Here is an 18,907-nt window from a genome sequence, read left to right on the forward strand (position 1 = left end):
AATTTAATTAGTTGAATTGAAATGTTGCAAACGTTTTTCAGTATTCAAGCTAGTTACACTTCAAAAGTAATTAAATGAAACAATGTCATAACTGCTGTCTATAATTATGTTTAATATTACTTCCCATCACGGTTGTTCAGTATCGTTTGCTAATAGAGTGTCGACATGTGTAGTAATAGTTTTTGCAATGGAAATGATTTTGGTTAGTGTGGCCAGCAGCAGAAACCTTGATTGAAACTATCGCCACGTCATCTGTAATAATGACGATACCACAAACTGGGTGTGGATATTGAACTAATGAAATTGGATTTGCAGGAGGCTTGCTTTTACCAAGTTAACTTGATTTACTCATTCACGTCGTATAGCAGATTCATGAATTTATTAACGCAAAATTTCATCAACCAGTTAAATAAATTTGTTTTTGTTACTTTTGCTACACTTGGGTATCATCCTCCTGAAAATGAAGCTTCCTGCGAATCATCATTTCCATAATATTTTCCTGGGATCATCCAACAACACAACATGGGGAAAACACAGCTTATTACCATCAGTACCTCCTGTTCTTTTCGCAGACAGATGAGCATAGATTGCACCACAGCACCTAATTTCTGGCTTCAAATTGCTACCATAGGAAGGGAGATGTTATCAAATTTTCTCATTATTTCTCCCAAAACGCGAATACGGGTTTAGTGTGGAAAGCGTCTCCATTCATTCGAGCGAGTTTAAGCATTGTATTGTCATATCGAAGGTGTCGGGTTCGATTGTTATTATTTTCAAAATACTTCTTAACTGTTATTCTCGAAGTACGGTCCGATTTCAATGATGACAAAGAAAGGATTCGATTTATGAGTTCCAGTTGACTACGATAGTCATGTAACAGAAAAGAATGAAGAGATAATAAAACATACGGTGCCCTACCGAGAAGTGAAATCTGATATGCATCTGTTTATCATAGGCCGGAAAATATAAGGATGTATGAATAGGACTCAGTTTATTCTATCTCATCAAAGTTACATATCTGAAGCTAAAGGAGTGGCCGATGTGTAGTCCCATGTCAGCAGTAATAACTTAATTCTTTGATATTTTATGCTTTAAGACAACCTGAGAACAGTATATGATGGAGTGTGGATAGATTCATAAGAAAAGGAAGGGCACAGATTGTTCTGGAACAACTTTAATGTTTTCCTAATTAATGCTAACGGATACATATGCTTTAACAGAAAGGAAGCAGTATTACAAACAATATAACTAATGAGTAGGATGTGATAGCTTTAGTTTCCTTAATATCTCCACGTATCTTTACTAATGACAAAACATGACGGATGGAAAAAAGGGAACTTGCTACCCTGTTATTAGTTGCTTATTCACGAAGCAATACATATCATATTCATTATTCAGGGTGCTACCTTAGCTTAGCTTTGTCTGACTGTACATATCTATGGTTGCTATTCCGTGATTGACCAGATTCTGTGAAATTGGTCAATTATTCTCACTGTGAAAATTTCAGTGATTCAATAAATTCATGCCATTACAATCAGTTAGGAAAAAGTAAAAAACATTAGTAGGTAGATTATTTTTGCTATTTTGAGACCGTGTTAACCTGTGCGTCTGTACAAAAAATCCTAAGAAAGAACATTGGTTAACAAGTAGGTGTCGTTGGGTTTGATAAGTGATGTGACCGCCAGGCCACATTAAAATGAACACCCAATAAACCCAATCAATCGTGCACTTACAATCAAATGCGCATTAATTAAAACGATTTACCAACCGCATAAAGCAGAACCAGCGTGAGGTGATTCAGAAGTGGCGACAATACTACGAAGACCATCGTAATGGCAATGTGGCACACAACGATAGCGGTATGGTGACGAGCCCGAGAGCCCCTGCGCAGGACATACGTTTTCCAGCCTTGGATCTCCAGGAAATCCAAGAGGAGATTGGCCGGCTGAAAAACAGCAAAGCCCCTGGGGTTAATCAACAAATGTACGTTTTCATTGATATGAAATGATTTTCGTTTTACTTTTAGGAACTAAATATTACAATTCAGTGAAATATTCGCCTGGTGCGATAAACCTTGATGTGCATCGTGTGGAGAGAAGCATGTGGATGACATTTGTAAGACGGCGCCGAAACGTGTTTAATGCAACAAAGGCCCACCGCATGCTCTCGAAGCCTACCCGACGTACATTCATTTCATTTATTTAGTTTACATCTAAACAGATAACACTGAATCAACAATTTGTCGCCTTTCTTGTAGATGGGGCATATAACCCATTCCTTCCACTCCTCCGGTAGCTGTTCAGTTTCCCAGATTCTGACTATCAATTTGTGCAGGCAAGTGGCTAGCTTTTCCGGGCCCATCTTGATGAGCTCAGCTCCAATATCATCCTTACTAGCTGCTTTATTGGTCATTAGCTGTTGGATGGCATCTTTAACTTCCCTCAAGGTGGGGGCTGGTTGGCTTCCATCGTCCGCTGAACTGACGTAGTCATCTCCTCCGCTGCCTTGACTTTCACTGCCTGTACTCTCAGCGCTATTCAAATGTTCCTCGTAGTGCTGCTTCCACCTTTCGATCCGTTAAGATGCTCCCATCCTTATCCCTGCACATTTCGGCTCGCGGCACGAAGCCTTTGCGGGATGCGTTGAGCTTCTGGTAGAACTTTCGCGTTTCTTGAGAACGGCACAACTGTTCCTTCCTGTTCTCATCGCACTCCGCTTCTTCCAGGCGGCGTTTCTTCTCCTGAAAAAGGCGGGTCTGCTGTCTCCGCTTCCGTCTATAACGTTCCACGTTCTGCCGGGTACCTTGCTGCAGTGCGACCGCCCGCGCTGCATCCTTCTCCTCCATAATCTGTCTGCACTCTTCGTCGAATCAATCGTTCCGTCGACTTCATCCCATATACCCGACGTTGTTTTCCGCTGCGTCGTTAATGGCTGCTTTAACTGTATTCCAGCAGTCCTCAAGAGGTGCCCCATCGGGTTCTATACCAATCGCCCGAAAACCATTCGCCCGAAACCCATTCGCCCGAATGCCATTCACCCGAAAGCCATTCGCCCGAATGTGCCATTCGCCCGAATGAGCCATTCGCCCGAATGAGCCAAACGCCCGAATGAGCCAATCGCCCGAATAAGCCAGTATGAACTGATTTTATTCTTAGCTTAAAACTATCAGAAAGAACAGCATGTGAAATAAAGAAGGGGAATATTGATTGAAAGCTATTAGCTTATGTAAATTGATTATTTTTTTTAAAGGTTCAATCGTTGATCAGCAAATCTGCCCAACGCCACACAATACATCGTCGGCGACGTCGTGATATGCCACCAGAGCCACTGGAATGTAATGATTTCGATCATATCGACGAACGCTATAAAGTAAAGGATGGAGAGCTCTTCTTGCAGTCTGTAGTTGATAGCGTTGATGATAAGATCCTCTTTTTTGTTTCGGCACAACACTTAAAATTGCTGTCGAAATCGGAAATTTGGATTATGGACGGAACTTTTATCACGGCTCCACAACACTTTTCTCAAATTTTAACGAAACATGGAAGTGTAGGTGAAGAAAATCATAGACGCTTGGTTCCTTTGGTTTATATGTTGCTACCGAAGAAGAATGAGAGAACCTACGAATCAGCTTTCAGTGCGCTGGAAGAAATTGCGGAGAAATACCAATGCGAACTTGAGCCGGAGCACATTCTATTGGATTTCGAAATAGCAGAAATAAATGCTGTTAAAAGATTTTTCCCTAGAACCAATCTCCACGGTTGCTTTTTTCACCTAAACCAAAGTTTCTTCAGAAAACTAACACACCTTAAGCTGAAGTCGAGTTATTCCAAAGATTTCACTATCTAACTTGCGTATAAGAAAGTGGTTGCTTTGGCATTCTTGTCAAGAGATTCCAAATGCATTTCAAGAATTGCAAAAAACGATCCCAGAGCCTCTCTGTAATTTTTTAAACTATGTGAGTGAGTTTTACGTTAATGGTCGCCAAACAAAAAGCAAAAAAAACAGTCAAGGTCCTCTATTTCCGCCTATGGTCAGTTCATGGAAGAATGACGCAAAATATTCCACGGACCTCCAACCACATTGAAGGATGGCATAACAAATGGGGTTCGCTGCTAGAACAGGGTAATCCTCCCTTCTACAGTGTTGTAAAGCAATTCCAGCTAGAAGAACGAATAGCTAGCACTGATATTTTACGATCGCTTCAGTCCCAGCCGATAGCAAAGCAGCATAAAAAAACATTGAGAAAAACATAAAGTTAGAAGGGCTCGTTGCGTCATACAAGCCATGTGAGTGGTTGAGCTTTTTGACGGGGATCTCGCTTGAGTTAATTAGTTCCTAAGTTTCCTATCACCTAAGACTTATGTTGTAATGATTCTTTTAAATATGATAATATATACTATAAAAATATCAAACAGATTTTTTTTCATTTCAAGGGCTCTCGGGCGTTTGGCCCATTCGGGCGAATGACCTATTCGGGCGAATGGCATTCGGGCGTTTGGCTCTTTCGGGCGTTTGGCATTCGGGCGAATGGGTTTCGGGCGAATGGTTTTCGGGCGATTGGTATAGAACCGCCCCATCGAGCTCACCCTCTTCCGGCAACGCTGCCTCAAGATGCTGCGCGTATGCAGTGGCGACATCAGGTTGCTTCAGTCGCTCTAGGTCGTACCGCGGCGGTCGTCGGTACCGAACATTGTTGATGACGGATAGTTTTGGGCGCAGCTTAACCATCACCAGATAGTGGTCAGAGTCGATGTTAGCGCCACGATATGTCCTGACGTCGATAATGTCGGAGAAGTGCCGTCCATCAATCAGAACGTGGTAGATTTGTTATTCTGTCTGCAGTGGTGATCTCCAGGTGTACCGATACGGGAGGCTGTGTTGGAAGTAGGTGCTGCGAATGGCCATGTTCTCGGAGGCAGCGAAATCAATTAGTCGTAGGCCGTTTTCGTTCGTCAGCCGGTGTGCGCTGAACTTCCCAATAGTCGGTCTAAACTCCTCCTCTTGGCCAACCTGAGCGTTCAAATCTCCTATGATGATTTTGACGTCGTGGCTTGGGCAGCTATCGTACTCACGTTCCAGCTGCGCGTAGAATGCGTCCTTATCATCATCAGTGCTTCCGGAGTGTGGGCTATGGACGTTGATTATGGTGAAGTTGAAGAACCGGCCTTTGATCCTCAACCTGCACATTCTCTCGTTGATCGGCCACCACCCGATCACGCGCCTTTGCATGTCGCCCATCACTATGAAAGCTGTTCTCAGCTCGTGTGTGCTGCCGCATCTCTGGTAGATGGTATGATTACCTTTAAACGTTCGCACCATTGATCCCTTCCAACAAACCTCCTGCAGCGCTACGATGCAGAATCCACGGTCCTTGAGCACATCGGCGAGTATGCGTGTGCTCCCGATGAAGTTGAGAGATTTGCAGTTCCACGAACCGAGTTTCCAATCGCTAGTCCCTTTTCGTCGCAGTGGTCTTCGCCGGTGGTTCCGATTTGTACTCTCTTATTGCTTGTTCGACATCCCTTCATTATCCAGATGTATTAGTTTCAATTTGTACCTACTGCTCTGAAGGTACAATGGGTTTAAATGTGTGGTAATGAAAGTTTTTCAATGAAAGTATAGAAATTAACTATCTCATGATTTTATTGGGCTAAATTTCATGTTCTCATATCAAAAAACCCAGATTAATCCACCTAGCGGTGATGGTGCCTTTTTCGTTTCTTTCGAGTGAGTAATCTCTACGCACTTTTGGTGAAAAAAAAGTATTTTGGCCATAACTTCTGAGCCTATAGTCCGAATTTTCAACACGAAACAATGGGACCGGATTTTGCATCGAATGCAACTTCTTGTGAGCAAATCGGCTGAGGGTACATATGTGACTAAAATGAGTGAGATTTTGAAAAATGTATTTTGGCCATAACTCCGAATCCCATAGTCCGATTGGGCCAATTTTCAATACGAAACAATTGGACAATATTCTACGTCGAATGAAACCTGTTGCGAGTAAATCAGCTAAGAGTAAGTGCCTAAAAAGTGAGTGAGAATTTTCTTATAAAAAATTATATTTTGGCCATAACTCCGAATCCCATAGTCCGATTCTGCCAATTTTCAATACGAAACAATGGGACAAGATTCCGCGTCGTATGCAACTTGTTGCGAGAAAATCCGTTAAAGATAAGTGCCTGAAAAATGAGTGAGAATTTTGTACGTGTTTCTTACGTGAATTTTGGCCATAACTTCGAAACCCATAGTCCGATTGGGCCAATTTTCGATACGAAACAATTGGGCAAGATTCTACGTCGAATGAAGCTTGTTGCGAGTAAATCAGCTAAGAGTAAGTGCTTAAAAAGTGAGTGAAATTTTTTCTTATAAAAAAATATATTTTGGCCATAATTCCGAAGCCCACAGTCCGATTGATCCAATTTTCAATACGAAACAATGGGACAAGATTCCGCGTCGAATGCAACTTGTTGCGAGCAAATCGGTTAAGGATAAGTGCCCGAAAAGTGATTGAGATTATTTTGCGCACACACATACACACACATACACACACACGCACACACAGACCACCTCAATTCGTCGAGCTGAGTTGATTGGTATATAACACTATGGGTCTCCGGGACACCTATCAAAAGTTCGTTTTTGGAGCGAACATATAGCCTTTACGTATACTTTGTATACGAGAAAGGCAAAAAGGCAAAAAAATAAACATTGGCCATATCTGTTTAATACCGATCTGTTTAATTTTCAATACGAAACAATGGAACAAGATTCTGCGTCGAATGCAACTTGTTGCAGGCAAATCGGCTAAAAGTAAGTGCCTAAAAAATGAGTGAGAATTTTTCTTGTCAACAAATGTATTTTGGCCATTAATTCGAATCCCATAGTTCGATTCGACCAATTTTCAATACGAAACAATGGGACAGGATTTCGCGTCGAACGAAACTTGTTGCGAGCAAATCGGTTAAGGATAAGTGCCTGAAAAATGAGTGAGAATTTTGTACGTGTTTATCATGTGAAAAAGTGGATTTTGGCCATAACTTCGAAACCCATAGTCCGATCTGTCCAATTTTCAATACGAAATAATGGGACAAGATTCTGCGTTGAATGAAACTTGTTGCGAGCAAATCGGTTAAGCATAAGTGCCTGAAAAATGAGTGAGAATTTTGTACGTGTTTCTCATGTGAAAGAGTGAATTTTGGGCATAACTTCGAAACCCATAGTCCGATCTGTCCAATTTTCAATACGAAACAATGGGACATGATTCTGCGTTGAATGAAACTTGTTGCGAGTAAATCAGCTAAGAGTAAGTGTCTAAAAAGTGAGTGAGAATTTTTGTTGTAAAAAATATATTTTGGTCATAACTCCGAAGCCCATAGTCCGATTCGGCCAATTTTCAATACGAAACAATGGGACAAGATTCCGCGTCGAATGCAACTTGTTGCGAGCAAATCGGTTAATGATAAGTGCCTGAAAAATGAGTGAGATTATTTTGCGCACACACATACACACACACATACACACACACACATACACACACATACACACACACATACACACAGACATCACTTCAATTCGTCGAGCTGAGTCGATCGGTATATAACACTATGGGTCTCAGGACTCCTATAAAAAGTTCGTTTTGAAGCGAACATATAGCCTTTACGTATACTTGGTATACGAGAAAGGGAAAAAGTGTTTTTAATATTGAACCTGATAACTATATGCTTGTTTCTGGTCATCCACGTGTCTGTGGTTGTATTGAGAAAAAAAACGAATTGTTACTCTATTTTCACTTATTAACATCCAAAAAACCAAAGAATTAGAAGGACGATTAATTGAAAATTGAACATATCTCTGTTTGCTTTCAACGGGTCGATGAAAATTATGTGACAATGTCCAGTTTTTATCGTAGTTTTGATTCAATTAAAAGTGGTGTTCAGATTCCGGATGAATCCGGAATTATTCCAGATTCCGTTGCGGTTTGGCGTTTGGGGTATTTCGTCAGAAACGAGTTTATATACAGGCTGAAAGGTGTAATGGGATGGGATAGCTTATTGTTTATGATCCTTCCCGAATATACTTCTTATAAGTCTGTAGATATAGAGCTATATCTAGAGCTTAGTTGTCATTCCAAGACCCTTATAGGGTACTCCAGAGGAGCCGCTTTGGGTGAACATCTCCGTTTGCAGACCAAAAAGTGCCGTGCAGCAGCTTATTCTTCACGGTTTTTTTTTATGAATAAGCTTCTGGCGTTTTTATAAAGGGCGAAAGACCTTTATTGACTATTCCCGAAACCTTGCGGAGTGCTCCTAGAGAACTTATATTCCCGTTTGCAGACTAAAACGTGTCTTGTTACAGCTTTTTCGTCATGGTTTCTCGCAAATAGTCTTTTGATGAATCAAGGACAATTGACCTCACATGTAGAGGGTATACAAGGAGCTCATCGTGGCAATAGAAGATTGCAACCATTTTTGTCTTGAATTTGAAATTTTGCTATTGACCATTTGATGCAATATGAAGTTTTTTAATCTTTATTAATGTGTTTTTTAATTCATAATTTATAAGTTCAACACCGAAAATGAAGTTCATTGATACTTTACCAGGGAGGCTACTTCAGAAACCTTTCAAAAATTTTATTTTAAATCCGTGAAGTGCTTCCATAATGACACAGCATACAACATGGCTCTAAAGATCTAAAGTCTAAAAATTTATTTGTAAATCAAAAATTTGTTCTCAAGACAAAGTTTTGATTTTCTTTTTTTATAAGTATATAAATAAAGACACTCAAATTCTGTTGTGTTTGGCTTAAATGCTTTTAAAGTGATTTTTCAAAGTTATTTTTGATCTAGCATGCGTCCTAAATATTTAGCTTCGATAGACCACACAGAAAAAAATAATGAAAAATAATCAGCGTGTAAGACTTGACATGCGAAAATTTACGCCATTCTACGCTGAAATGCTCATATTGCTAACAAGATTGCTTACAACTTGTATGCAATATTGACGATTCACGTCATTCACGTCGAATATTGTGTACATTTAGGCTATATCCCGTATGAAATTACGCTAATAATGGCGTTCCATTTATGTGCATGATTTTTAGTGTAAATTTCAGTGGATTTTTCTATCTGTGCAATTAATTGCAACCCCATTCATAGTAACAATATGTCCACTAGAAGGTTTCAAATAAGAAGCTTGCGGCTTATGTGGGAACATTATAAGCTGAGTTTTGAAATCATTTTGGAAAAAGTATCGAAACTTTTGACAAGGTTGAGGCTTTAACGTAGTTTCAATTTAATTAAAAGTATAGTGTCCACATTCCGTTAAGGTATCTACGATATGGCGTTTGTGATATTTCGTCTTGTCTTGAAACTTTGTTTTTACATGGAACTCCGCTCAAACTTTACCTTAGAACAAAACTACACTAAACATGGTTCTATTAGTGATTTTCAGAATTTCTGAAGTGCTTGTGAGCGTCTCTTGGATGTTCCCAGATTTTCCCGGGAAAGAAGTAGAAAAGGACATTTTCATGTTTAGCCAAAAGCATGCCATTAAATGTTGCCTCCTACAGATTTCCTCGGGGCACTACGTAAGGTCCCGGGAGTGGCCAATGAGGCCTTTTGCACTTTACAGATCCTGCAGACGTTTATTCGTGAGAAATCATGAAGAATGGCCTGTCTTCTTCATGAGTACAAAAGGCCTCATTGGTCACTCCCGGGACCTTATGTGGTGCCCCGAGGAAATCTGTAGAAGGCAACATTTTGACCAAAATAGATCAAGTGATAGCGCATTCTTGAGATGTCTTTGTAAGAGGCTAAAGACCTCATTGGACCGTTTCTTGTGAAAGCTTTTTCGTCATGGTTTCTCGCAATTAGTCTTTTTATGAATCAAACGCAATTGACCTCACACGTAGAGGGTACCAGGAGCTAATCGTGACAATAGAAAATTGCAACCATATTTTATCTAAATTTGAAATTATGCTATTGATCATTTGATGCAATATTAGATATTAATTTTAGAAATTCTATGATGTATTTTTTTTATATTTATTTGGGCCGATACAAATATTTAATAACTATTTTGTCTCCCCCCCCCCCCCTTCGGATTTTTTTTCAAAAAATAATATTTTAAGGGGACAACAAAATAAAATTCGGATAATTTTGAGGATTTTCAAAACATTCCTTAACAAATCCGAGGAGTTTTTTTTTGATTTTTTGCATTTTAATATTTTTTTTTATTATCCCCCCCCCTGGCCCATCAGGAGACCAGTAGGACAAAATGTTAATTAAATATTTGTAACGGCCTTATGTGTTTTTTAATTTATAATTTATAAGTTCAACACTGAATTCTATGAAGTTCATTTATACTTTACCAAGGAGGCAACTTCAGAACCTTTTTCAAAATTTTATTTTAAATCCGTGACGTGCTTCCATATTGGGACAGCATACAACATGGCTGGTCTAAAAATGTGTTTGTAAATCAAAAATTTGTTCTCAAGACAAAGTTTTAATTTTCTTTTTTATAAGTATATAAATATATACATTCAAATTCTGTTGTGTTTGGATTAAATGCTTTTAAAGTGATTTTTGAGCATGCGCCCTAAATATTTTGCTTTGATGGACCAATTTATTGCAACCCCATTCATAGTAACAATATCTCCACTAGAAGGTTTCAAATACGAAACTTTCGACTTATGTGGGAAAGTTATAAGCTGAGTTTTAGAATCATTTGGGAAAAAGTATCGAAACTTTCTACAATCTACTACAAATGACCCTTTCGGAAAGGCTCATGTCATCCGCAGTATGCTGTCTTGGTTCCCCAGTATCCAAAATAATTCATCAGATCGCTCCTAGTACATCAGCATGTAACCTACCAGATTCTGAATTGAAATAGTTTACCTGCAGTGAGCAATCTGATTCTATTTGTTTCTGATTATTTTGGATCAGTTTAATAATGTACAGGGGAAAAGTAAAATTTATTAATTTTATAATAAAATTTTAATGTCGAAACCTGTCAAATGCTTTCATTATAACAAGAACAGCAATTCTCGTCGAAATAAATTCGTAACTCTTAATAAATGATGATGATAGTTGAATGCTCTTGGCGATAACCAAATTGCTCATATGCAAAAATGATATGAAGGATCATCACAAAATAATCTTTTCAAACACACATTGCCAGCACAATAAAAACTTTTTTCGCTAAGGCAGTGACAGCCAACAGCTTTGGAATATACTTAAGATTAAGACATCAAGCGAGGTTTGCTGAATAAAACAAATAAATTGCTTATTTTCCATCCATTCAGAATCAGTATTCACAGGCTGTATTCACAGTATTCACAGCATAATAAATAAATGGGTGAAACATAAAAAGAAGAACAGTGTGATGTATCAAAACTCACTATAATACAAACATTTTTGAAGACACTGTTTTTGAAGATTCGTTTTGTTAGTATGACTGAAACTAATCAAGTAGCTTTTTACGTCTTTGTTATTGATTGATGCATATTAGGGCTATGAATGAAAAACTGGAACAGTAACGCTATCATATTTCATGCTAACAATACTTTGCCACGATGAATAAAACAGCTTTCTCGGCATATTTTTATATGGCTACCTATTAAGGCAGTAGATTGAACCGATTGTACGACAATTCCCCGAAAACCAATTCCCCGAATGCAATTTCCCCGAATGTAATTTCCCCGAATGTAACAATTCCCCGAATGCAATTTCCCCGAATGTAACAATTCCCCGAATGTAACATTTCCCCGAATGGAACAATTCCCCGAAAAAAGTACCTCTTGCAAACACATCTTCGCCATCGACTGTATGCGTCCGAAAAGAGCAGCGTTAAAAGATACGTTCAAGAGTGTCTTATTGGGCATCATCAGCCTAATATCCTTTGGTAGTATTAGAGGTTCTTGATCCTCCAAGATCTCCAAATGATTTCCAAGGAAGCCAAGGAAGCCAAGAAAGTGTTTTGGTAAATATTTTTTCTATCTTCGAAATCAAACTTATGTCCTGTATATACCTTCTCAAGAAGTATAAGGCAATGGTGGATGCAAATCCTTAAGAAAAATAATGCGTTTGCCCAGAATCAGGAAATGGTGAATGTGAATCCTTCTTTAAAAAGGTTCCCCAGATAAACAGTGTTATTATTGTTTCTTTAATAATATATTTACCCGAAATAAGATAATGGAGGATGTGATCCATTCTTTAAAATAAGACATTTTTACGAAGTAAGGCAATGGTAGATGTGGTCCCTTCTTTAGAAATAGGCGTAAGCTCGAAACAATGCAAATATGAATGAGAATGAGAATTTTGATGCAGGGCGAATTTGGCCCGAACAAGAAAAAAATATATAAAACCCCTTAAGCAATATGTATTGAATGCATGAAAATTTACCGAAACAACATTTCGCCGAATTCATTTTCTCACTACTTTCGCTGTATGACATTTGATGGATTATACCTTTTTCAGAATGACCTTCGGCGGAATGCCGTTTTTTTTCAAAATGTTCTATTAAACAAATTGTCATTTTATTAGAAATGTGTGGTGTAGCATAGTAGCAATTTTGAAACATAAAATTGCTCTATATCAATCCTTTATTATACCTGGCAAGCGCGCTCCTTTAGTGAACGAATTATGTCCTCTCACGAGCAGCACACATGTTGTAAAGCCTGTCCACGTTAAATTTCGGACACCCATCTTATAGAGCCATTTTTCAAAATTTTCACAGACCACTGAGAAGATCAATTTACATGACAGCTGATTCTTTCTGATTTATGTGCTGCTTTCAGCATATTTCAAACACTCCCAAATTGATAAAATGACGACAAACCAACTGGACATTACCTACGTGTCCGAAATTTAACGTGGACAGGCTTTACATAGATCACAGTAGCTTATGTGTGACCCGATTTAGTCACAATTAGGTTGCTGTAACCAGTTTCATTAGACTTGTGCTGCTTGGGCTTCTTGTCTTATTGCGGACAGACGCAGAGAGACGAATTTATAAAAAGAAGGCAGTATCTCCTCCATTCGCATTACACCGGGCAGACGCGATAATTTGAAGAACACATTGTCTCATTCTTTCAGAAAAATATATTAAGCTCTTTTAGTGGAATGTATTAAACCGTCTAAGACGAATTAAGTACTGTCCATTTAATTCCACCAGTTAATTTTCGTTATCTTTGCAGATACGTATTTCGACCACAACTGTGTGGTCGTCTTCAGTGTCTTGTACTTGACTCGACTTATTCTCATTCTTTCATTTTATCCCAGACAAATGATAACGACAAACGTTCAAATAAAGAAGGGACCAACTATCTTCTTTGCCTTATACCGGGCAAACGTATTCATATGAGGAAGGCATTATCACTTCCTTTCCCCTTAATACCGGGCAATGCTATCATCTAAAGAAGTCAATATTCCCACCGGAAGCATCCTAGGCCGAACCGAGAATCGAACTCGCATCCTCCTGCTCGGCAATCCTACGCCTTTGTTTGCATGGCTATCTGGATACCCATCTCTTGTTCCGCACTCATAAAGAAGAGAGAAGCATTCGGGGAAATGTTACATTCGGGGAATTGTTTCATTCGGGGAAATGTTACATTCGGGGAACTGTTATTCGGGGAAATTGCATTCGGGGAATTGCATTCGGGGAATTGGTTTTCGGGGAATTGTCGTACAATCGGTTGAACCAGAGTAATGCCGTATAATAATGATGAAGGTGTACTCCTATTTTAGGGACAGTGCTGTCGCCAACGCTGAATATTCATTGGCTATTTAGTTAATTTTATTCCTGCTCGAAAATCTGATTATGAGAATTACTCCGACAGCTATTTACTTGGAGTTCTGGCTCAAGCTGGAATCTTTATTGAAGGACAGGAGTATCCTTTGAATTTATTCTTTTGAATAAATTATGTTCAATTGAAGGATTCCTATTATCTTTATGGACAATTTTTAGAAATTCAATTCAAGGTTATGAAAAAATCTTATAAAATAAATAAATTGCATCGGTAATTTCTATTGAAATCATCAACAACATGCATTTAGCCTCTTCTTACCGGTATCCGAGAGTAACTGGTCAGCCAGACCCAAGAATCGCCTCCAGGCGCCGCACCTTTTTGGCCAGTTTTCTTGATAATCTCTGCATCCTTCTTTTCCAGCTCACTGCGCAATTTTGGGTTGAAGAATTCCACGTTGGGTCCTGGAAGTGCAATCGAACGAGAGAGGATTTAGTCGTAAATACACGTCGGCAACTGTTCGGGGATCTGCTAAACGACACCAAACGCCTTTACAGATAGCTCTTAGTATCAAATTTGTTAAATCGATATGCGTTATCTTTTTATATAAGCACATGTGTGAATTGTAATAAAATTCAATTATTTATCAGATGACCATTCTGAAAAGTAATGAATTGTATGTGATACACCAGATTTTGCGGGAAGAACGACACATTTCACTTGGCTTTTGGTGCCGTTTGGTATGTCGCCGATCAATGGAGAAAGATTTTTTCCAGCGATATGACTGTCTGCGTCGTTTGCAATGGCAATCATCCATTGGAGATTTAGTGCAAGGCGAGTAAAACACTTCGAAAAATGGTGTTGCCACTTACCTTCCTGATCCGGCACTAGATTGTCGTCATATAGGTTAAGATCTCTTTTGAACCTCGATTCGTGTTGGCCAGGTGATTTACGTTCGTTTTGTACTTTTTGATTTACCGCTGGATAAGGCATACTGTATTTAAAGAGAACAAAAAGGGATAACTTAGTGAATGGCGCCTTCATTATATTACGGTTAAATGAGTAGCTTGAGGTCCGATAGCGAGTAAAGATATTTCATTCCTAAATTTATGTGACACTAGTAGCACAAGTGAACGAGTCTGAAAATACTCATTAATTGGCAACTTGTCGGCTATAATAATCCTAATTACAACATTTCAATTATTTTCATGGTCTCACATTTCAACGGTTACCGGCATCATCATCCCACTCTGCCTTCATGTTTTTTGCTCATTAACAGCCAGCCACCTTAACTAGACACATTGTTTTGCCCATCTTCATTGTAGCCAGAGCAACGTTAATATTTCGGTAAAATGAGGAAACACTTCGTTCCACGAATTATGCTTCCAAAACTTATTGTCTCCCGAGCGGCAAGCAATATTTTAATCCCAACACAGCTACCCAAATCTTGGTATTTATAAATGATAATTTGATTTTTTTCTAACCTAAAGGCTACAGGTAGTTATGATACCTTTTTAATGTTTTATTCAGTTAAGCGACAGGTAGGCTATATGGCTTAAACCTTAGCCTAATATGCACATTTATCGTTACAAATCTTCATAATATATTGAAGCTCTAACCAAAATGATGCCACCAGACGCTTGCTAATCACGCCAAGTAGTCAAAACCAACAACAATTGTGCACAATCTCTTATTTAAGCCATCAAAAGTCTCGAGCAAAATGGACTTTATGTTCGGCACATTTTCCTAATCTTAGCTCTGGTGGTGGATGCTTTTTCAGCCCATGAAAGGTTGGTGCATAATTCACTATAAATCGATTTTTGAGGTGAAACTGTCCAGAATCCAAAAAAAATTTTGCTTCGCGTTTTCAGAGAATAACTGTCATCATAACAGCAAACGTAGAATAAAAAGATGACAGCTGCTCGTTGCTTTAGTTTTAATAATAGTGCCCTTGAAAACGGGAGGTGGAACAACATTGGATTCGGAAAAGTTCGTCCTTAAAGCAGTTGGAAGGGCAATATTATGCTGCTTCAAATGAAAATCGTAAGCTGTATTTTGCCAACGAATGCTTTAAATATTATCCAAAATAGTTTTGGTTAATCGTGTCATTATAAAGACGCAAATTGCGAATTCAATATGAATGCTAAAATAGTGTGACTATTATCCGTTCATTTAATTTGCGAAAATAGGTAAGTCCATTTGGAAAACTACTTTATTTGGCAAAAAAAGTGTAAACAGCCTACCTGTCTGCTAAAAACCGACACAAAGGGATTTGCCACGCATGTTTATTCCGTTTATCAGTTATTAGTTATTAGTTTATCTAGCGCAATGTAACTAAAATATGTTTGATACACTTTTGCCTTTTTCGTACTACAGGTATACCTCGATTACATGGACCCTCGATTATATGGACTTCGATTATATGGACTTTTTACCTCGATTATATGGACAATTTTTTTCAGCTCAATTTTTTTAGTATTTTGGGAGTTTGAAAAGCTGTGGAATATTCCACGTCATATTTTTCATTGATTCTATATTAATTAAGGTGCACTATGGCCAATATTGCATGTTTTCGAAGCTATATATGAAAGCGCATACTAAATCATATGGTTCTCTGGTTGGATTGATTCACCATTTTACATTGCAATTTCCATTGTAATTGTGTATTTCATTCATCAACAAAAGCCACGGCCACGTCCTTACCAATCTGTGGGGAAAGATAACACGTATTTTAGGAGATCTCTTATATAAGAAAACGTGAACGGGCTTGTCAGTCTGACAGTATGGGAAGCAAGTGATGAGGTGAGATTGCCGTATTTAGCTGATAGACCTTTACTTCCAAACTTGTTCTGCTTTTGGTGCGTGGAATTGAGTGTAGAAAAATGAATGACCATCCAGCAAATCTGATGCACTGAGACTGAATTTTTTTAGCATTATGTCCAGGAAACTGGAAGAGTTTTTTTTAATGACTGCTGCCAGCGATCGTAATGCTCACTTATACTCACGAGCAAAAGCTGCTCACTCACATGCACATTTTCGCCGAGAAATCATTTTGCGGGAAAGAAAAAAGGCCTGGTGAGGGATTACTATTTTTCCCTCACTGTCAGTGCCGCGAAAATCTTTAAGAAGACTTTCAAAAAATGTTATCGAATATCCCGGTATTTATGTTCGTTCAGCACAAGGCTTGCGAGTTATAATGATGCTTAACGGCAGGCAGTAATAGTCCAAAATATAAACCTTGATGTCCACTTTGAAGGTGTAGATGTAATTAACACTGATAAAAATGGCACTGTTAGGCGGATGAGACTCCTTATTTACATACATTTAAATTGATTGTAAACAGTTAGGCACTGCATTTAGATGTACCGTGTACCACGAAGCTCTGGCCATGAGCAGCTGAAATAACCTAATCTCTAATCTATTAAGTAATTTTTAACCTTGAATCACTAATAGTATTATGGTCTATGTCCCCTCCCAACTAACTATTAAGATAAGATGATATACATTGTAAAAAATATCATACCAGAGAATTGTGGCTCCGCAAAGTGTCACACACGACTGAGCCTACCAAATAAATGTACTACTGTTTAGAAAAAAAGTCTTCATCACTAACGTAATCTTAGAACGGAGTGCAAACTAGCGACTAAAAAAAGGTTACGATCTTATAAAAAATCAAAATTTTCTGAATCATCATAAAATAGGCCTAAACATGCGGATTAGACTGTAAGGCAATAATTGGATTTTTTTTTATTGCATTAAAACTATTTTCATAGTTTAAAAAACATTTTGAGCATTCTTTTTTTTTTGTAAGGCAATAATTGGATTTTTTTTTATTGCATTAAAACTATTTTCATAGTTTAAAAAACATTTTGAGCATTCTTTTTTTTTGCTTCGATTATATGAAAAATTCTATAATATGGACATTGCCTTTCTCGTACAGCAAGATGCAACGAAAAGGCTATATTCACTTACAAGACGATTTTGTAATAGAAAGTCCGGAGACCGATATACCAATCGACTCAGCTCGACGAACTGAGATGATGTCTGTCTGTGTGTATGTGTGTGCGTGTGTGTATGTATGTGCGCAAAATAAAACTCACTCATCTTTTAACCACCTATCTTGATTCGATTCGTTTGCAGCATGTTGCATTCGACGGGGAATCCTGTCCCATTTTTCCTATTGAAAATTGACCAGATCGGACTATGGGCTCAAAAGTTATGGCTTAAATACGATTTCTATACAAAAAACACGCTAAGAAAATCTCACTGAAGTCTTTTTAGTATATATAAGCACGAGAAAGGCACAAAGGTTTTATATATAAATATTACTCTACATTATGGTGACCCACTTATATAAAAAAAATCAAAATATTTTTTTCGAGACGTTTGTCAGAAGCTACTGTAAAAATTTCATCCAGATCCGTCAAGTCTAAGTGGGTGCTCAACAAGCATGAAGTTTATATGGGAAAATCGACTAAAATTATGGAAAATGCATACTTTCCACTCTTTTACCTTTAGAAGGCGCTGTAGTTATTCAATAAGTGATATTTACAATCTTTACTTTATTACGATGAGATTGCCGTGAACCGCTGGTGAAAAGTCATATCTAGATGAAAAATGTTGGAAAAAAATGCCTCCCCCGAGGTGAAACGTTCCATCCAACTAATTCACATACAAAGTCGATCGGAGAAGATTGTGAGCCCCAATATCGTTAATTTCAGTCAATATCAAAAGTAGTATCAAATAAATAAAATAAATCGACGCACATTTTGGTACTTAGCATTATCTGAAATCCACACACTTTTTGGTACTTAGCATTATCTGAATAAGGTACCAGTCAAAACGATTAATGCAAGAGATGGCGTTTTTTCAATGGTAGTAAAATCGAGATTCCATCACTATTAGACTACTAATCAGTGCAAACTAAGTGCAGGAGACAATCTTTTCACCTCATACTTCATTCCTTATCACTACTTTCTTAAAAAACACCATCATTTTCCATAAATTTGCAAAATACTTGATTTTCCCATACATTTTATCGATTTCCAACTACCATTCTTCCATGAGCTCATGGTGGAAAATTTGAAAATCTCAGAACATAGAGTAGCAGGCTTAACAGCACAGATAGAAACGCCGGTATCGCCACTCAGTGACGAGTAC

General features: G+C 38.2%; 1 protein-coding gene across 1 annotated transcript in view; it reads right to left on the minus strand.

Moving 5' to 3' along the window:
• Positions 1-18,907, minus strand: part of LOC134217434 (uncharacterized) — a 141,702-nt gene that overhangs the window by 50,231 nt on the left and 72,564 nt on the right. Inside the window, exons 3-4 of the mRNA XM_062696199.1 lie at positions 14,620-14,741; positions 14,069-14,211 (exon numbers count right to left, since the gene is read on the minus strand). Of these exons, the coding sequence (XP_062552183.1) occupies positions 14,069-14,211; positions 14,620-14,741 (265 nt within the window). The remainder of the gene's footprint in view (positions 1-14,068; positions 14,212-14,619; positions 14,742-18,907) is intronic.

This window comes from Armigeres subalbatus, chromosome 2 (assembly GCF_024139115.2).
Source record: "Armigeres subalbatus isolate Guangzhou_Male chromosome 2, GZ_Asu_2, whole genome shotgun sequence".
In the NCBI taxonomy this organism is placed as follows: Eukaryota; Metazoa; Arthropoda; class Insecta; order Diptera; family Culicidae; genus Armigeres; species Armigeres subalbatus.